The 22,128-nt window shown below is 36.2% G+C and overlaps 1 protein-coding gene across 3 annotated transcripts in view; it reads right to left on the reverse strand.

Annotated features, from left to right (window-relative positions):
* The window catches only part of DYNC2H1 (dynein cytoplasmic 2 heavy chain 1), a 380,957-nt gene that overhangs the window by 352,829 nt on the left and 6,000 nt on the right, over positions 1 to 22,128 (reverse strand). For all 3 annotated transcript variants that reach the window (XM_030828784.1, XM_030828782.1, XM_030828783.1), the window contains exons 5-13: positions 20,585 to 20,729; positions 19,495 to 19,727; positions 16,780 to 16,914; positions 16,559 to 16,672; positions 16,325 to 16,436; positions 15,865 to 15,989; positions 14,360 to 14,535; positions 12,069 to 12,264; positions 2,218 to 2,313 (exon numbers count right to left, since the gene is read on the reverse strand). In XM_030828784.1, coding sequence (XP_030684644.1) covers positions 2,218 to 2,313; positions 12,069 to 12,264; positions 14,360 to 14,535; positions 15,865 to 15,989; positions 16,325 to 16,436; positions 16,559 to 16,672; positions 16,780 to 16,914; positions 19,495 to 19,727; positions 20,585 to 20,729 — 1,332 coding nt within the window. The remainder of the gene's footprint in view (positions 1 to 2,217; positions 2,314 to 12,068; positions 12,265 to 14,359; positions 14,536 to 15,864; positions 15,990 to 16,324; positions 16,437 to 16,558; positions 16,673 to 16,779; positions 16,915 to 19,494; positions 19,728 to 20,584; positions 20,730 to 22,128) is intronic.

Genomic DNA, 22,128 nt, shown 5'->3' on the forward strand with positions numbered 1-22,128 from the left:
ATGATTGGGGAAAAATTATAACACCATCTGAAGTGGTTTCGATGTATGTAGGGAAAATATTTAAGACTAATATATAGAAGTAGAGAGACTGAAGAAACCTAAATAGAAGAAAAGTTTCTATACTTCACTTGAAGGGGTCAATGAAGGCATAGTAAGTCTGTGGAATATAGGAGATGCTCAATAAATAGCTGATGAATTAAAAAGTGTTTACTGAATAATTACTATATATCACTTACTGTTCTATTGCTTGAGAATACAAAAATAAATTACAGTCTAATTTTCTACAATATTGTAAGTAGAGCACCATACAGAACCTTAATGTTCTCTCTACGCCTATCCTAGTTTTATAACCACTACAATGTCTCCTTTAACTTGTTAAATATATTTACTTCTCACAACACAATTTTACAAAATAAGTTTCCTCTTCAGAAATATCAACAGACTTTATTTTAAACAAATTTATCAGGGAAGAAAAAGTTGTAAGGACTTACAACTAAAATGATCTATACATTAGAGGGAAAAGGTCAAAAATAATAAAGTGTGATTCCATTTCCAAAACTATGCATATATTTTTTAAATATGCATACATTTTCAAAAATTTGCATAGAAAAATATTTGAAAGAATGGACACCAGACTTCTTAAAATGGTCATTTCTTGATGGCATGATTATACGACATCTCTTTTTGTTTACCTATGTTTTTAAACTTTGCATTATAAACTCATGTTAATCTCTGCCAACAAGAAAAAAAGTGCTTTTAATAACATCTATAATATGAATGATGTAACTTCTAGAATTATCAAGCTTGAGAACTAGCGTGCTGAAAAGAGTTAACACAGCAGGTCTGACTACCATCCTTCAAAAGACCTGCTTAAAAGATGTCCCTTAGCTGGCATTTGGGAACTTAGATTTCAGAAGAGTTCCTACCACTCTGATAAGAGTGGCTCACTGTACCTAAATAATTTGGTTTATGCTGAATATTTGCTTTCCTTCTGAGAGTTTGGAATTTCAGTGCATACTAGGCAGAAAGTGTCTACATGGCCATCCCCAATAAAAACCTAGGTTTTGAGTCTCTAATGATCTTCTCCAGTAACATGAAGTTTCACATGTGTTACAATTTGTTGCTGCAAAAAATAAGTACACCCTGTGATTCTACTGGGAGAGGACTCTTAGAAGTTTGTATCTGTTTTCTTGGGACTTCACCCCATCATGCACCTTTCCCTTTGCTGATTTTACTTTGTATACATTCAACATAATAAATACTGCTATGAGTATGACCATACACTGAGTACTGTGGATCCTCTGAGCAAATCAAAGAATCTGGGGTGGTCCTGAGGATCCTGACACAACTAGTTATCCACTTTCAAATAGAAAAAAATAAAATGGTATATACCTCTTCTGCTTATTTTTGTCAAACATTTCATGTCTATGAAGACTAAAAATACAGACTTCGAAAAGTTAGTAGTCACATAGTAACATTCAGTTTAAACACTATTATGGGTTTTCCTAATTTCTTTTTCTTTCTTTTTTTTCTTTTTTTTTCAGATGGAGTCGCTCTGTCTCCCAGGCTAGAGTGCAGTGGCACGATCTCGACCCACTGCAACCTCCACCTCCTGGGTTCAAGTGATTCTCCTGCCTCAGCCTCCTGAGTAGCTGGGACTACAGGCACCCACCACCACGCCTGGCTAATTTTTTTGTATTTTTAGTTGAGAAGGGGTTTCACCGTGTTGGCCATGCTGGTCTCAAATCCCTGATGTCAGGTGATCCATCCGCCTCGGCCTCGAAAGTGCTGGGATGACAGGCGTAAGCCACCACACCTGGGCTCCTAATTTCTTATATATGGACATTTAAATAACCACAAATAAAAAGGAAATAAATCTTACATTACAAAATTGGGAGGTGGTGGAAAAGGTCTAAGGAACCTTGTGTATAAGGACCTCAAACTTCAGAGGATAAATGAATATAACATCATACAAATCATTTTCTATCTATATCAATTCAATTGATCAAAATCAGTACCAAAATATATGAAATATTCTAACCACTTAAACCTACAGCTGGAAAAAATAATTTTACTTGTTAAGAGTGAAGGAAATCCCTGGAAGCAAAACAAAATCTAGGTCATTTGATATGTTAGGCTGAAGGGAGCAACGGAAAATTAAGAATTAAACACTTCACATGTAAAATCTAATTATAATAAAATTAAAAGCCCATTTACCTTAATTATCTGTTCAAATGCTAAGGCAGATTGTAACATCATCGGCCTCTGACTTTGAATCATTTGTTGATCAATAGAATTATAAAAATGTGCCACCTACAAAGTAAAAGTCCAATTAGTAATAATTAATAACTTCATTTTTAATTTTTTTATTTTTGTTTGAATGAAAATACTAACTTTTCTCAATCCTAAAATTTAAACAGAAAATTGGTTTTTCATCTCCAATAAGGCATTTGCTCATGTATTAATATACACAATCAACAAGTAAGTGTTGAGTTCCTACAATTTGCCAAGTCATGTCCTGAGGTCTGATTAAACATAGATTATAAAACGTTGTCCCTGGAATCAAGAAGCTCATAATCTCATAGGAAAGAAGGAACTAACTCATTGAAGCATGTTAAGTGTTAAAAAACTAAATTCTTAATTCCTGCATTTCTCCAAATCTGCTCCTTCTTTTTTCAGTATATGCCACAATAATTTATTCTTATCTCAGACCAGAAATTCTTTGAGATATCCTTAATGCTTCTCTCATATTCCACATCAGCAAAAGCCTATTGCCTATACTCTCAAAATATATCTTGAATCCAACCACTTTCCCCAACCCCCATCAATTGCATCCCAATCCACACACTCTCATCTCTGGGAAAGACCAGTGCAACAGATTTCCTAACTGGTCTCTCTGCTTCCAATCATGGCCTCCTATAATCTATTGAAAGCAGCCAGAGTGGTCTTCTTTAAACATATATCACACCTCTTGCCTACACAAAACCTAATGACTTCCCAACATACTTGAGAATAAAACCCAAAAATCCCAAAACTATTACCTAAAAACTTTCAAATTGTCCCCCAATATACTAAAGAATGAGCCAGACTAGCCTTTTTACTATTATTCTCACCTAACAAGTGAGGCTTCCTTCTAGAATTCTGCATCTGCCATTCCGTCTCCCTGGAATAGTCTTCCTCTAGACATTTGCATGGTTCTTTTGCCTGCTTTATGTCCTGTCTCTTCTCAAACATTACCTCTTCATCAAGGCATACCTAACCTGACCAGTCAGTATAACATAGCAGTCTTTGTCACAATATCTTTATTGTTTTATTCTTCTTCAAGGCATTTATCACTATCACTGCCTAACATTGCATTATATATTTATGTGTTTGTTATCTGCCTTTCCAACTGGAATGACAGCTCTAAGAACAGAGCCAAGCAAACAGCAAGCACTCAATAAATGCTTGTTGAATTAATTAATAAATAGAGATCCTACAAGGAACAATGTTGGACGAAGGAGGACACTGTTAACTGTGTTGGTGGAAAAAGGGGCGGTTCAGGGAATAAGACCAAGTGGACACCCTGGGCTGAGTCTAAGGTGTTTAAGGAAACTTAATATTTGTGTCCCCAGCACCTCACAAAATTCTTGGCACATAGTAGATGCTTAAAAAATATTTCTTAACTAATTTTATAGAGATCCTCTTCTTTCCACTAATACATGTAAAAATATACTTTATTTGGTGGGGAAAACCCACTCTACTTATTCTGTACCACAAAAATAGGCCCAGACAAAGTACAATCAAGAAAACCAGAAGCAATAGAGTAGTATATATTCTGTTACAATCTAGCCATACTGCTACCTATCCAACATTCTGCTTTATACACCCTATTCCAGCTAAATATCTGCTCATAAATAAAGGCATATATAAATAGATTTTCCCAGTTGTTCTTCCAGGGTAAATACGAATACCTATGATCACTGATTTTTTGAGCTCCTATTGTGTCAGACTAAATACTTATCATATTAAAGTAAGCAAGCCTCTCTGCTTTTAAGTAGTCGCTCTGACTGAAATGATCACCCAACCCTCTGTGTACCTGAGAAAAATATATGTACACTCTTCCAGACTCACATCCATCATGCCTCTGAAAAGACTTACCTGCTACTACTTCTATCCCTACCTAGGAAAAGAATGGAAACTTCCTATCTCTATGCTTTCACAGGACTTCCTAAACATCTGTAATATAGTACTTATAATACATTAAATATTGATCTACTTGTTCATTACTATATTGAAATGAAACAAATAGGCCGGGCGCAGTGGCTCACACCTGTAATCCCAGCACTTTGGGAGGCCAAGGCAGGCGGATCACGAGGTCAGATCAAGACCATACTGGCTAAAACGGTGAAACCCTAGTTCTACTAAAAGTACAAAAAAAATTAGCTGGGCATGGTGGCGGGCCCCTATAGTCCCAGCTACTCAGGAGGCTGACACAGGAGAATGGCATGAACCCAGGAGGTGGAGTTTGCGGTGAGCTGAGAAGGCACCATTGCACTCTAGCCTGGGCGATAGAGCGAGACTCCATCTCAAAAAAAATATATATATGAGTTCTAGAGTCAGTAATTTATCAAATCCCAGCTTCATAACTTACTATCTATGTGAAACTGGGAAAACTTTGTTAAACATCTGATCCCCAATTAGATCAGTGGTACAATGGGGAATTAATTAAAAATAACATAATGAAAGCATCTACCACAAGGCCTGGTATTTAATGAGCACTCAATGTTTAGTTTGCTCTCTCCCACTAGACCAGTGATTCTCAACCAAAGCAGAGTATACCTCAGGGAACATTTGGCAATGTCTAGAGACATTTTTGATTGGCAGCACTAAGCAGATGCTACTGGATATACTAGGTGCAGGACAGGAATGCCAATAAAAAACATACAAAGCAAAGCACAGCCCCCTAAAAAAAGAATTGGTCCAAACTATCAAAAGTAAAGAGGCTAAGAAATTCCGTGCCTGACTATGATAGTAATGTATTCATTTTTATATCCTCACTACGCTATGCCTGACAGGGTAGACGCTCAATGAATCTTTGTTGAATAAAAGAATAAATGAAAGACCAAATATATAAGATACTGTTCCTGCCATCTGAAATATAATAATCAAGTCAAAGAAAAAATGAAAAAAATCAGATACAATATGAGAAGTATTACAATAGTGATTTTCACACTGCCCAAAGAATAAAAATCAACTAAAGAAAGATACAACAGAGAAAGTGAGACTTGTGAATTGGAAATTAAACAATCACACTGAGTTTCCAATCAGAGAACAGATTTCAACGCATGGAGACATGTTCAGATAAAAGCAAAGTTTTATATTACTGAAGCATAGGGTACAGTACGACGGGGAAGTGCATAAGTAGTAAAGGCCAAAACCAGTCAGTTTAGTTGGGTCATGATTAAGAAGGGCCTTGTATGCCACGTTATGGAGCTAGACTGTGAGCTGATAATAGTTGATTTTTAGACAAGTGAAATTATGGCAATGTGCTCTTAGGTAGACTGAGAAAATGACTAGAAACAGAAACCATTCATCAACCTGATAATTCTTTAAGACACTGCTCCTAGAAGGCAGGCAGAGGACTCCTTAATTAGAAGGTCCTTTAAAACCCATGCAAGAGTTTTCGGAGCCAAGATGGCCAAATAGGAACAGCTCCGGTCTACAGCTCCCAGCCTGAGCAAAACAGAAGACGGGTGATTTCTGCATTTCTGTTTGAGGTACTGGTTTCATCTCACTAGGGAGTGCCAAACAGTGGGTGCAGGACAGTCCGTGAAGCGCACTGTGCGCGAGCCGAAGCAGGGCGAGGCATTGCCTCACTCTGGAAGCGCAAGAGGTCAGGGAGTTCCCTTTCCTAGTCAAAGAAAGGGGTAACAGACGGCACCTGGAAAATTGGGTCAGTCCCACCCTAATACTGTGCTTTTCCAACGGGCCTGGAAAACAGCACACTAGGAGATTGTGTCCCGCACCTGGCTCGGAGGGTCCTATCCCCATGGAGTCTCGCTGATTGCTAGCACAGCAGTCTGAGATCAAACTGCAAGGCGGCAGCGAGGCTGGGGGAGGGGCACCCGCCATTGCCCAGGCTTGCTTAGGTAAACAAAGCAGCCAGGAAGCTCGAACTGGGTGGAGCCCACCACAGCTCAAGGAGGCCTGCCTGCCTCTGTAGGTTCCACCTCTGGGGGCAGGGCACAGACAAACAAAAATTCAGCAGGAACCTCTGCATACTTAAATGTCCCTGTCTGACTGACAGCTTTGAAGAGAGTAGTGCTTCTCTCAGCACGCAGCTGGAGATCTGAGAACGGACAGACTGCCTCCTAAAGTGGGTCCCTCACCCCCGAGCAGCCTAACTGGGAGGCATCCCCCAGAAGGGACAGACTGACACCTCACTCGGCCAGGTACTCCTCTGAGACAAAACTTCCAGAGGAACTATCAGACAGCTGAATTTGTGGTCTCACGAAAATCCGCTGTTCTGCAGCCACCACTGCTGACACCCAGCCAAACAGGGTCTGGAGTGGACCTCTAGTAAACTCCAACAGACCTGCAGCTGAGGGTCCTGTCTGGTAGAAGGAAAACTAAGAAACAGAAAGGACATCCACACCAAAAACCCATCTGTACATCACCATCATCAAAGACCAAAAGTAGATAAAACCACAAAGATGGGGAAAAAACAGAGCAGAAAAACTGGAAACTCTAAAAAGGAGAGCACCTCTCCTCCTCCAAAGGAACGCAGTTCCTCACCAGCAACAGAAAAAAGCTGGACAGAGGATGACTTTGATGAGTTGAGAGAAGAAGGCTTCAGACGATCAAACTACTCCGAGCTACAGGAGGAAATCCAAAACAATAGTAAAGAAGTTAAAAACTTTGGAAAAAATTAGACGAATGGATAACGAGAATAACCAATGGAGAGAAGGGCTTAAAGGAGCTGATGGAGCTGAAAGCCAAGTATCAAGAACTATGCGAAGATTGCAGAAGCCTCGGTAGCAGATGCGATCAACTGGAAGAAAAGGTATTGGTGATGGAAGATGAAATGAATGAAGTGAAGTGAGAAGGGAAGTTTAGAGAAAAAAGAATAAAAAGAAATGAACAAAGCCTCCAAGAAATTTGGGACTATGTGAAAAGACCAAACCTACGTCTGATTGGTGTACCTGAAAATGGGGGAGAATGGAACCAAGGAAAACACTGCTAGATATATCAGGAGAATCCCAATCTAGCAACAGGCAACATTCAGATCAGAAAAAGAGAAGTCACAAAGATACTCCTCGAAAGAGCAACTCCAACACATATAATTGTCAGATCACCAAAGTGAAATGAAAAAAAATGTAAGGCAGCAGACAGAAAGGTCGGGTACCACAAAGGAAGCCATGAGACTAACAGCTGATCTTCGCAGAAACTCTACAAGCCAGAAGAGAGTGGGGGCCGATATTCAACATTCTTAAAGAAAAGAATTTTCAACCCAGAATTTCATATCCAGCCAAACTAAGCTCCATAAGTGAAGGAGAAATAAAATACTTTACAGACAAGCAAACGCTGAGTGATTTTGTCACCACCAGGCATGCCCTAAAAGAGCTGCTGAAGGAAGCACTAAACATGGAAAGAAAGAACCGGTACCAGCCCCTGCAAAAACATGCCAAATTGTAGAGACCATCGAGGCTAGGAAGAAACTGCATCAACTAATGAGCAAAATAACCAACTAACATCATAATGACAGGATCAGATTCACACATAACAATATTAACTTTAAATGTAAATGGGCTAAATGCTCCAATTAAGAGACACAGACTGGCAAACTGGATAAGGAGTCAGGACCCATCAGTGTGCTGTATTCAGGAAACCAATCTCACGTGCAGAGACACATATAGACTCAAAATAAAGGTATGGAGGAAGATCTATCAAGCAAATGGAAAACAAAAAAAGGCAGGGGTTGCAATCCTAGTCTCTCATAAAAGACACTTTAAACCAATAAAGGTCCAAAGAGACAAAGAAGGCCATTACATAATGGTAAAGGGATCAATTCAACAAGAAGAGCTAACTATCCTAAATATATATGCACCCAACACAGGAGCACCCAGATTCATAAAGCAAGTCCTGAGTGACCTACAAAGGGACTAAAACTCCCACACAATAATAATGCGAGATTTTAACACCCCACTGTCAACATTAGACAGATCAATGAGACAGAATGTTAACAAGGATATCCAGGAATTGAACTCAGCTCTGCACAAAGTGGACCTAATAGACATCTACAGAACTCTCCACCCCAAATCAACAGAATATACATTTTTTTCAGCACCACACCACACCTATTCCAAAATTGACCACATAGTTGGAAGTAAAGTTCTCCTCAGCAAATGTAAAAGAACAGAAATTATAACAAATGTCTCTCAGACCACAGTGCAATCAAACTAGAACTCAGGATTAAGAAACTCACACAAAACTGCTCAACCACATGGAAACTGAACAACCTGCTCCTGAATGACTACGGGGTACATAATGAAATGAAGGCAGAAATAAAGATGTTCTTTGAAACCAACGAGAACAAAGACACAACATACCAGAATCTCTGGGACACATTCAAAGCAGTGTGTAGAGGGAAATTTATAGCACTAAATGCCCACAAGAGAAAGCAAGAAAGATCCAAAATTGACACCCTAACATCACAATTAAAAGAACTAGAAAAGCAAGAGCAAACACATTCAAAAGCTAGCAGAAGGCAAGAAATAACTAAAATCAGAGCAGAATTGAAGGAAATAGAGACACAAAAAACCCTTCAAAAAATTAATGAATCCAGGAGCTGGTTTTTTGAAAAGATCAACAAAATTGATAAACCGCTAGCAAGACTAATAAAGAAGAAAAGAGAGAAGAATCAAATAGATGCAATAAAAAATGAAAAAGGGGATATCACCATGGATCCCACAGAAATACAATCTACCATCAGAGAATACTACAAACACCTCTATGCAAATAAACTAGAAAATCTAGAAGAAATGGATAAATTCCTCGACAAATACACCCTCCCAAGACTAAACCAGGAAGAAGTTGAATCTCTGAATAGACCAATAACAGGTTCTGAAATTGTGGCAATAATCAATAGCTTACCAACCAAAAACAGTCCAGGACCTGATGGATTCACAGCTGAATTCTACCAGAGGTACAAGGAGGAACTGGTACCATTCCTTCTGAAACTATTCCAATCGATAGAAAAAGAGGGAATCCTCCCTAACACATTTTATGAAGCCAGCATCGTCCTCATACCAAAGCCTGGCAGAGACATAACCAAAAAAGAGAATTTCAGACCAATATCCTTGATGAACATTGATGCAAAAATCCTCAATAAAATACTGGCAAACCAAATCCAGCAGGACATCAAAAAGCTTATACACCATGATCAAGTGGGCTTCATCCCTGGGAGGCAAGGTTGGTTCAACATACACAAATCAATAAATGTAATCCAGCATATAAACAGAACCAATGACAAAAACCACATGATTATCTCAATAGATGCAGAAAAGGCCTTTGACAAAATTCAACAACACTTTATGCTAAAACCTCTCAATAAATTAGGTATTGATGGGACGTATCTCAAAATAATAAGAGCTATCTATGACAAACCCACAGCCAATATCATACTGAATGGGCAAAAACTGGAAGCATTCCCTTTGAAAACTGGCACAAGACAGGGATGCCCTCTCTCACCACTCCTATTCAACATAGTGCTGGAAGTTCTGGCCAGGGAAATCAGGCAGGAGAAGGAAATAAAGGGTATTCAATTAGGAAAAGAGGAAGTCAAATTGTCCCTGTTTGCAGATGACATGATTGTATATCTAGAAAACCCCATCGTCTCAGCCCAAAATCTCCTTAAGCTGATTAGCAACTTCAGCAAAGTCTCAGGATACAAAATCAATGTACAAAAATCACAACCATTCTTGTACACCAAAATCACAGACAAACAGAGAGCCAAATCATGAGTGAACTCCCATTCACAATTGCTTCAAAGAGAATAAAATACCTAGGAATCCAACTTACAAGGGATGTGAAGGACCTCTTCAAGGAGAACTACAAACCACTGCTCAATGAAATAAAAGAGGATACAAACAAATGGAAGAACATTCCATGCTCATGGGTTGGAAGAATCAATATCGTGAAAATGGCCATACTGCCCAAGGTAATTTATAGATTCAATGCCATCCCCATCAAGCTACCAATGACTTTCTTCACAGAATTGGAAAAAACTACTTTAAAGTTCATATGGAACCAAAAAAGAGCCCACATCGCCAAGTCAATCCTAAGCCAAAAGAACAAAGCTGGAGGCATCACGCTACCTGACTTCAAACTATACTACAAGGCTACAGTAACCAAAACGGCATGGTACTGGTACCACAACAGAGACATAGATCAATGGAACAGAACAGAGCCCTCAGAAACAATGCCGCATATCTACAACCATCTGATCTTTGACAAACCTGACAAAAACAAGCAATGGGGAAAGGATTCCCTATTTAATAAATGGTGCTGGGAAAACTGGCTGGCCATATGTAGAAAGCTGAAACTGGATCCCTTCCTTACACCTTATACAAAAATTAATTCAAGATGGATTAAAGACTTAAATGTTAGACCTAAAACCATTAAAATTCTACAAGAAAACCTAGGCAATACCATTCAGGACATAGGCGTGGGCAAGGACTTCATGTCTAAAACACCAAAAGCAATGGCAACAAAAGCCAAAATTGACAAATGGGATCTCATTAAACTAAAGAGCTTCTGCACAGCAAAAGAAACTACCATCAGAGTGAACAGGCAACCTACAGAATGGGAGAAAATTTTTGCAACCTACTCATCTGACAAAGGGCTAATATCCAGAATCCACAATGAACTCAAACAAATTTACAAGAAAAAAACAAACAACCCCATCGAAAAGTGGGCGAAGGACATGAACAGACACTTCTCAAAAGAAGACATTTATACAGCCAAAAAACACATGCAAAAATGCTCATCATCACTGGTCATCAGAGAAATGCAAATCAAAACCACAATGAGATACCATCTCACACCAGTTAGAATGGCCATCATTAAAAAGTCAGGAAACAACAGGTGCTGGAGAGGATTTGGAGAAATAGGAACACTTTTACACTGTTGGTGGGACTGTAAACTAGTTCAGTGTGGCGATTCCTCAGGGATCTAGAACTAGAAATACCATTTGACCCAGCCATCCCATTACTGGGTATATACCCAAAGGACTATAAATCATGCTGCTACAAAGACACATGCACATGTATTTTTATTGCGGCACTATTCACAATAGCAAAGAGTTGGAACCAACCCAAATGTCCAACAACAATAGACTGGATTAAGAAAATGTGGCACATATACACCATGGAATACTATGCAGCCATAAAAAATGATGAGTTCGTGTCCTTTGTAGGGACATGGCTGAAACTGGAAAACATCATTCTCAGTAAACTATCGCAAGGACAAAAAACCAAACACCGCATGTTCTCACTCATAGGTGGGAATTGAACAATGAGAACTCATGGACACAGGAAAGGTAACATCACACTCCGGGGACTGTTGTGGGGTGAGGGGAGTGGGGAGAGACAGCATTAGGAGATATACCTAATGCTAAATGACGAGTTAATGGGTGCAGCAAAACAACATGGCACATGGATACATATGTAACAAACCTGCACATTGTGCACATGTACCCTAAAACCTAAAGTATAATAATAAAAAATAAAAAAATAAAAAATTTTAAAAAAAAAACCCATGCAGGTAACATGAAACAAAAGAAGGAAGAATAACACTATTTTCCAAATGCTTTTTAGCGTGAAAAGCAATAAACAATAACAATTTAATAAATTCCTTATAGGTTACAAAGCAAATTTTGTAATGGACTCATTTAGCAAAACATAATTTCACAGCTAGCAGTGCTATTCTATTAGCCAAAATAAATTTTTTAAAAAAGCCTTTAGCATATTCTAGTTTAATGTAATGAACTCCAAATAGGCAGGTATTCAAAAAATGTAATTTCATACTTGTTTAAGAATAATTGCTTGCTTGCAGAATTTCTGTGCAATGTTTGCAACTTGCTGTATTTTGGCAGGAATAACAAAACCAAGTGCAGAGAGCTGACGAACTTCTCTCAGAAGAATCACCAAACGATCTGAATAATGCACTTTTAGTGATCCATCATTAGAATCCAATTCCATAATTCGACTACTAGCCTCAATACTATAAAACAAAATAAATAACCTGTTAAGTTTCATGTTCTCACTGTTTTGACTAATAAACACAATAGTTTTTACAACTTTTCTGTACATCTAATATTAGCTCAGAGTTTAAAAAAAAACTTTTTAATTACAGCTTTTAAGTTGTGGGTTTTTTCCATATATTATTTCACAATTCAGATTTTGGAAACAAACTGCAATATCCAAAATGTATCATCACATTAATATTTCAACCAAGCAGTTTTAAAGTAAGAAAAATCAATCTCTTAACTTCCAGCTAAAACGCAAAATTGACATCATATTCACCACAAAGAAAAAATTTTGATTCATTTTCTAAAGGTATCTTTGATTTTTAAAAAAATCAGTGTACTTGCTTCTTTAGTACTTTTATTAAAACATCAATAATAAAGAATATCAAAATGGTAGGAGTAGAGATATTAAAACATTTCATTCTTCTACCCTTTGTTTCACTACCTAATAATTGTCCTTTTTTGTGTTTCTTGTAAAGGCTATAATAGCAAATATTACTTTGGGGAACTCAAATCAGAATGGATTGTAAAAATGCTGAACTAAATTCAGCAACAGGTATTATGCTTTCATCACCTTCCTTTAGGATTAGGTTTACATAATGCTGCTTTTTTTTTTTTTTTTTTTTTTTTCTTTTTGAGACAGGGTCTTGCTCCAACACCCAGACTGGAGTGCAGTACAGCGATCATGGCTCACTACAGCCTTGACCTCCCTGAGCTCAAGGATTCCTCCCATCTCAGTCTCCTGAGTAACTGGGACAACAGGCAAGCCACTATGTTCGGCTAATTTGTCTTTTGTAGAGACAGGATTTCGCCATGTTGCTCAGGCTGGTCTCAAACTCCTGGGTTCAAGTGATCCTCCCACCTTGGCCTCCGAAAGTACTGGGATTACAGGCATGAGCCACCACACCCAGCCTCATTATTTCAAATCACCCTCACAATTAAGAAAAATTGCAGGTATTAGAAGGTAACAATGAAAAGCAAAGAACAAAAGTATTTCAGCTTACTTAATAGCACATAAAACAAAATATAATAAAAAGTAGAACACTTTAAAATGGCTTAAAATGATGATTTAGCCCAAATTTTCCTATATACAAATAAATCATGTCAGTAAACTATTATGGTGACTCTTTTTGCCTTTATTCAGGATTGATCTTCAAAGTTAGTTTGTATATACCAGCATTTCCCAAAATATGTCCAAAAACCCACTGATGATTCTATGGACAAAAAATAGGTCTAAAAAAAAAAAAAAAGGGCAGGAGGAGGGGGTTTCAAAGCCTAATGAGAAACGCTGTGTGGAAGGAACAAAGTTAAACAAACTTACTAACAGCAGATCTCAGACCGTTGGTATGCAACCATGCTAGTGGACCTCCACTGAAGCTCTAATGATAAAGTATGCAAATTTTCCAAAATTAGTTGGCTAAAGCACTGTTTTTTTTTTGTTTTTCTTGCCTGGAGTATCTCTCATGTTTTAGGCTCAAAGTAGAAGGAGAAAGAGCTAAATGGCATAAAGTTATAATCATTATGCCCTAACACCCTTCAGTTTCCTCTATTTTTCCTCCAGAGCCAGAATTATAGATTTAAATCCCCATTAGAATTAATAAGGTTAACTCATTTATACATTCAATATAGCTCAATAAATATTTACCAAAGCCGTATTATGTGGAGCACCATGAAGAAATACTCCGTCTCAAGGAGTTTAAAAATAATACAATTTTACAAAACTGCAACATTGTTTAAAGTGTATGTGTGTGTGTGCATATAATATTAATGTAAACAGGTAGAAAAACATATATGAATACCAATAACAAAAAAACATGGGGAAAGACTAATCCTAAAATGGGAATCCATAATTCTGGGGAACAGACAAGAGAAACAAGAGGGAGGCAGTTAACTAAATCATCAAAGTTTCCAGCCTTAATGAATTAAAAGTTGATGATCAAAAACAAACAAAAAAAAAATAGAGGAGGAGTAGTAAGTTTGGAGACAGGAAAAAGATAATTAATTCCCTCTGGGTATTTGGATTAATAACATATGGTTTTGGATTTTACAGTTTAGTATATCTATACTTACCACAAACCAGATCTGGAATCAGATAAACCTGATTGAATATCCCTGGACCAATCATCAAATTGTTCCTGTTCATATAGTTTAAGCTGGTCTAAGAGATCTTCGGCACTTCGATGGAAACATCGAAATCCTGACAAGTCAGATAAAAGAGCCTCTGCAATCTTGATAGTATCATCTACCTTAAAAAGTCAAATTACAAATATGTGCATTATTTAAATTCCAAAAAAATTAGCATAAAGTAAGGAGTCCCCTTCTCTGATCTGTGATTCAGAAATTATTTTACCTTTCATCTATAAACAGTGAAACAGAAGATTCACCAAAGAATATAAAAATATCAACCCCTATTTTGCTTCTGAATTATACAGCCGCAGAATAGCAAACACAAGAGGATAACCCATACAAGGCATAACTCCAAGAATAAAATGGAGGGTAAAGGGAAAGTCAGCCCTCAAAATATCTGTGCCCCAGTGATTTTCAGAGGAAACTCTGGGAACTTCAGCATTACTCCTAAACATGTTCAGTAATAATTTCGGCCCTTAGCAACATGCTCCGATTAAAAGCTCAAATAGTAATTAGGCCAAAGGGAACATCAATTAAGAGACATAAATGCCTTTCCTCCACAACTGTACAGAGAACATTACAGCACCCTGGAAAACTGATGGACAGAAACATTAGGCAGAATATATCAGAAAATAAAACATCAAAAATACAAACCTGAATAAGCAGAAATGTCGAATATGCTGGCTTTTGTAATATTCCATGAGGTCTTGCTCTTACTCACAGACTATAATCAATTAACATTTATTGTGCAAGTCTAATGCAAGACACTGAACCACATACTAGTTAGTAAGTCCATAAGAGTCTTAGGTCAATTTTAATAAAATTAAAATAATAGTCCTTTAAATCTATAAATTGCTGTCACTACCTTAGACCATGCCACAATTACCTTTTACCTTTCCTTTAACTTCCTTTCAACCTAAGTGATTTGGTTACATAAACATACTTGCAGGTAAGACTTTGCAACTGCTAAAATTTTACAATAATTTTTTTTGAGATAGCATCTCTTTCTGTCGTCCACCATGGAGCACTGTGGCACAATTACGGCTCACTGCAGCCTCAATATCCCAGGTTCAGGTGATCCTCCCACCTCAGCCTCCTGAGTAGCTGGGACTACAGATGTGCACCACCATGTCCAGCTCATTTTTGTAAACAATAATTTTTCTTTTTTTTACTCAGTGTAAAGGATGCTTTCCTCCTGAATACAGGTATTTCTTTGGAACAACTGCAATTGGAATAAATGATGCATTATCTCTACAGAAAGAAGGAATAGAACCATTACAACTCCTCTGCATACTTTTTCAGTGTTCGACTGCATTTTGTATGAAAATTAGACAGACATGCCAAGGAAAACAGAGAATATATTTACTACAGCTTTAGAGTACCTTCTACATGCCTTAATTTAGCAGATTTTATAATTAGTACTCTTAATCTTTTATTAAAATAAATACCTTCAATTCCAACTGGCGAACCCAAACTATATTGTTGACAACTTCTGAAAGATTTTTGCCAGAAAGTGGTCCAGATGCATCACCAGGAATTCCTCGGCACCGATTCTCAAAGTCTAATTGAAAATCTATAAAATTTAAATCAAATAAATGATTACAAAGAATTAGCAAAGATTTCCTAAGTAACTTCCATGTACCAAGCACTATGTCAAATGCTGTAGAAAGAAAAATAATGAGTTGGTCCTTACCCCCAAGGACTGTACCATGTATCAAATGAAACAGCAAAAGATAATAACTTGTTAATGCAAAAAAATCTGTCATTTATAACAGAATAAGTAAATTAATCTTCAGCATGAAAATGTCAGAAAAATGTATCTTTAATCCTAAATGGTATGTAACAAAGAAAAAAGTAATATACAAAAATATTCTCTCAAGCAAACACTGTAATCTCATAAACTTTTACCTTTAATTGAGTCCGCAAGTCTTGCCAGTAAAGTTTCTCTTTCTAACATCAATTCTTTGCTTATAGTTGGACGCTTTACCAACTCTTTATATTTCAGGAATGCTTGAAGAAGCTAATATAAAATAAAATAAGTATATGTTCATCCCAACGGATCAACTCAGTAAATATATATATATTTTTATATATATATTAGCTTAAGAGAAATATTAAAAGTGAAATATCTCAATGTTTTACCTGCTGCGGACTGTCTTGAATTTCTGAAATATAATTTTTCAATTTTCCTGCTATGTTTTGTTCCGCAGGTGCAATAATCTTTTCATATTGAGACACTGCAGCTTTCCACAAGGGCTACACACATTAACAACATTGTTAGACTTTAGTATGTTTTAAATCTGTCTTTAAAAAGAACAACATAAACAGGAAACTATACAGACATAAACAAATATATATACAACCTCAGTATATGGATTATATTGCACAGGATTCAGGCCAGTAAAAGGTTCAAATACTCGAGTGAAGCATATGATTTTCTCTTCACTGGCAGGTAAAAAATAGAGAAGCTTCTCATGAATTGTTCTAATAGCCAAGACCTAAAATGAAGTATTAAAAAAACAGAATTTACTTAAATCAAACCATTTGCATAAATAGGTCTAAAATCTAGATATATTGGGCAAGAATTTCTTTAAATTAGGTTCTCTAAAAAAAATAAATAAATAAAACTGAAACTCTAGTCCAGAGAATTGCCACCTGACAACAAAGTGATGCTCAAAAACGTAACTGTTTCATCACACTAACATTAATAAGTGTGCTCAAATCTAGTGAATATGTAAGACCTAAATATTTTTAAACTATGTTTAAAGTTTAACACAGTTTAAAAAACTGTTTAAACTATATTTACAGCTCATTTAAGTAAATTTTTAGAGCCTACCCTTAATATAGTAATAACTTCTGATTTTCATTATTCTGCATTAAATTGCCCTTCTAATAATGAAATGACATATTAACAGCCCTATTTTTTATTATTTACAAACAGCTGGGAAACACATTGTATTTTGAGCTAAAAATTTCCACCAACAATCAAAAGGTAATCAAAAAGGTTAAATGAAAACAATTCCTTCTATTTGAGTTGTAAATCTCAGTATAAACTCATGATTTATTTTTCTCTTGCTAAAAATTTACCTATTAGCAGTTCTGTCTACTGAGTATACCTAACAGCATTGATAACTAAGTAACAGCACTTCCCCTACAGATTGTTGTTAAATAGCCCCCAAAAAGAACCAGGCTCCTTGAAAAAAATTACTAATTCCAGGTATGAGACATAAAATGTACAACATGGGCTGGGCTGGAATATTTTGGGGGGTTTGAAAGCTATCAAAGAAATACTGAAGTTGGCCACGTGCAGTGGCTCACGCCTGTAATCACAGCACTTTGAGAGGCCGAGGTGGGCGGATGACCTGGGGTCAGGAGTTCAAGACCAGCCTGGCCAACATGACGAAACTCCATCTCTACTAAAAATACAAAAATTAGCCAGGTGTGGTGGCGTGCACCTGTAGTCCCAGCTACTCAGGAGGCTGAAGCAGGAGAACTGCTTGATCCTGGGAGGCAGAGGTTGCAGTGAGCCAAGATCACCTCACCGTACTCTAACCTGGGCAACACATCGAGATTCCATCTCAAAAAAAAAAGGAAAGAAAGAAACACTGAAGTCATGTCAAAATGGCATAGGAGGCAACTTGAAGGGGCACTCTCTGCCCAAAAACTGAACAAATTGAGTATAATAATAATAATAACTAAAATGGACTGAACCACATAAAATACAAAAATTCATGGGTTCATAATGACACTATCAAAAAACATTTCATTGGTTGTCACTGGAACTTACTATGACCCTAATCTACTTAATGTTCATTGTTCTAAAAAGCGATAAAAAGAAATAAGCAATTATCTATACTGCCGTTTCTATGCAAACTATATTTCAAAGTAACAAAAAGTTGAAGAAAAAATTCTTCTTATAGAAAAGTCAAGACTAATAAAAGCAGAAAGAACACCAGAATTAGAAAATCACCATTTTGTAACTCTTCATGATTAATGACTGCTAAAAGTATTTTTTAAAAGTTGGAGAGCATTATAATAAATTCATCAGACTGGTCATACCTGAACCCTCACAGATCAAACTTAACATCACTAAAAATGGGAAAACCTGATACCACATACGTCCTGATATAGCAAGGTGAGAAATGCCATATGGCATAAAAAAAGGGGAAACTTTTAAATTAAAAATGTCTCAGGAGACCTATCAACCAAATACAATGGGTGCACCTTGTTTGCAACCTCATTCAAGTAAACCAACTATTTACAAATTTCTGAGAAAATCAGGATAAATACATACTGGCTAGATATAAAATGATATTAAGAAATTATTGTCATTTTTTTGGCTGTGATAATGGCACTGTGGTTATGTTTTAAGGGTGGAAGTATAAAATATCTCTGCTTTATAAATATTCCAGTTTAAAAAAAAAAGGTTAAGGGAAAGACAAGGAAGACAAAGATGAGAAAAGAACTGAAAAATGTCAATGACTATTAAAATTAAATGGTGGATACATGGACATTCATTATACTATTTTACTTTTTAATATGTTTGAAATATTTCATTTTTTTAAAAAGTTTTGTTTTTTTTTTTTTTAAGTCACTAATAAAGAACTATAGTTCTTCTAAGCAAGGCAGGAATGGTCAGTTTTGCAATCTTTAAGTAATCTCATTTTGCCTGTCCCTGTAAGCTAAATATATGTTCTTTACTGAAACTCATAACTTGTATAAATTAAGCAATTGTTTCAAATATTTCCACTGAATACCACTTAAAAAGTTGTCCCAACTTAAAAACAATTGCAACAGCCAACAGACTCCCTGAAAGCTTCCATACATGGTCAAGTGGGCTGATTACCTTTTTACAATAAAAAACAAAATATAAGCTCACAACTATCAAGTTGACCAGTCTCACACCAAATAAAAAGAAAGGATGTGGAAACTGGCCCAACAAGAACTTTAATTCCTATTCTCTCACAAAACTAACTTGCAGCAGATGTATAGTGCTTATTGATTATAAAATACATTTACAAACAAGTCAAGACATACTTTACATTTAAAGACAAAGATCTAGATAATCAAATTGATACCTCTTCAAGGCGTTTGCCAAGTTTGTCAAGTGTTTCTGGAAAATATTTTTCATTTTTCCATGGATGAGGAACATAGCGCTGCCACACCTGACCTGTTAGGTGATTACAGACTATCACCCACTGTTCACAAACTGAAATACCAGCTTTCAGACTTTCTTTCACAAGATAATAAGAATCTTCCCACAGGTTCAAAGTTCCCAACTTTTTCTGAACAAACCTTCCAAATGAACCACCTAATAAAACATAAAGCAAAGAGTTTAAGGGAAATAAATGTATTTTTATAGAATAATTATAAAATACATGCTTATGACAATATTCTAAAAATACACCAATTAGCCAACTAAGGATCTATGAAGTACATGCACATCCTGAGACTACCACTCTCAGTAACAAATATTTTTAACAGCACGCACACATACTGCTTTGCATTTTTGCATATTTCAATTTTCAATATACCATTACACCTTTTAAGTATAGAAATATGGCACATGTATACATATGTAACAAACCTGCACGTTGTGCACATGCACCCTAGAACTTAAAGTATAACAAAAATGTATATATATTTAAAAAAAAGAAATATATATACAATTTCCTCAAGGCTGCAGAGCCTACTGTATGGATACTGCATTATGTAAACAATTCCTAATTGCTATTTACTTCTGCTCATCACAAACAATGCTGCAATAAATATATTTGTACATGTAACTTTATATACTTATCTGATATTTCCTTAAGAAAATAATGACAAGGGTATTTTCTAGGTCAAAATATTTAATATTAACAAATAAGCCTATATATTTTAAATAATTTTTCAGTTTATTTCAAAATAGCCTACATATATATATAAATACTAAAAATCTATGTAAATTTGGTTATATTAATGGTTCAAAGAACTTGACACATATGATTTATACTACCCAACTATATACAAATATCTATTTAAATAATTCTACATGATTTGCTTTAAGAGTTACTTTCAATTACAGTATTACATAAAGGAGCATTTTAAGTAAGGACTTAAAGGATAAAAAGAAAACAAAATAAGACAGGTTTTCGAAATTCCAAAAGTTCATTATTTTACTAGTACCTATGATGTCTAAGAGATGCAACATTCGTGACTCAGGATAATGATCATGTTCCGTTTGTCTCCACACATCATCTACAACATCCTGAGTAGTCTCCACCAAGTCAACAACTTCTGGTAAGGATAGACTGTCCAAGTTATGAAACTCCTAGAACAAAAATGCATTAATTTTTAAACATAATTATATTTGTACCTTGGGTAATATAATCAAAATGTTCCCAGGCCTTTTCAACTGCCACAATTCTAATATTTGCCATATCATTTTCTCCTCCTTTTTCTAACAGCTTATAACTACTTCCATATGCAAATACCCTATAATTTCCCCCCAAACATAAATGTCATGAAAAGACAGAATATAAAAATTGTAAAAAGTCTACTCATTCATTTACACAATTGGCCTAATTTTCTTTAAATTTTGATTTTTTAAAATTTACTCAATAAAGGTGATCTCAACTCCACATATACACTACCCACTGTAGTTCACATGTCTTTATTCATTCATTATTAATTCATAATATTATGTTTAAGAATAACACAACCACAATCAAGATTTATCATGCTCTATTTCATCATTGTTATCAAAAAAAGCTTAAAACCATTTAAAACACTCTATTAAAATATTATTGAAATAATAGTGGAAATGAGTAGAAAATTAATATATATTTGTTTTGAAAAGAATAGACTTTTTATGTTCACACTTAAAATGGTCACTCAATTTCAATGTAGACACATAAAGGAATAATCAATTAAATAAGCATAAAACTAAGACTTTTAATATTTCAGATTACTTCAAAATGCTAATTTGAACAAAGTGAACATCCATTCAAAAGAACATATTACCTGTACATAGATAAACCTGCCATATTTGTTTTTCACTATGTACCTGCAGAAAAGTAATTTTGGGGTTTTTTTGTTTTTTGTTATTTTCTTGAGATGGAGTCTCGCACTATTGCCCAGGCTGGAGTGCAATGGCACGATCTCTGCTCACTGCAACCTCCACCTCTCAGGTTCAGGCAATTATCCTGCCTCAGCCTCCCGAGTAGCTGGGATTACAGGCACTCACCACCACGCCCAGCTAATTTTTGTATTTTTAGTAGAGACGGGGTTTCACCGTGTTGGCCAGGCTGGTCTCGAACTCCTGACCTCAAGTGATCCGCCCATCTCGGCCTCCCAAAGTGCTGGGATTACAGGTGGGAGCCATCATGCCCAGGCATAATTTCGTTTTTGAGAAAAATATTTTATAGTGATTAGAATTTAACTAAGTTTTGGATTTCTCAATTCATTTTACATATACAACTTAAACTTTTCTACATATAAAAAATCTATTTTGTTCACAATCATCAAGTAAATTTTAAAACAGAGGAGAGGCTGTAAAAATTGAATCCTAAAGTACTTTTATAAGAAGCCCAAAGCCGGGCGCGGTGGCTCACGCTTGTAATCCCAGCACTTTGGGAGGCCGAGGCGGGCGGATCACAAGGTCAGGAGATCGAGACCACGGTGAAACCCCCGTCTCTACTAAAAATACAAAAAAATTAGCCGGGCGTGGT

The sequence above is a fragment of the Nomascus leucogenys genome, chromosome 15 (genome assembly GCF_006542625.1).
Source record: "Nomascus leucogenys isolate Asia chromosome 15, Asia_NLE_v1, whole genome shotgun sequence".
In the NCBI taxonomy this organism is placed as follows: domain Eukaryota; kingdom Metazoa; phylum Chordata; class Mammalia; order Primates; family Hylobatidae; genus Nomascus; species Nomascus leucogenys.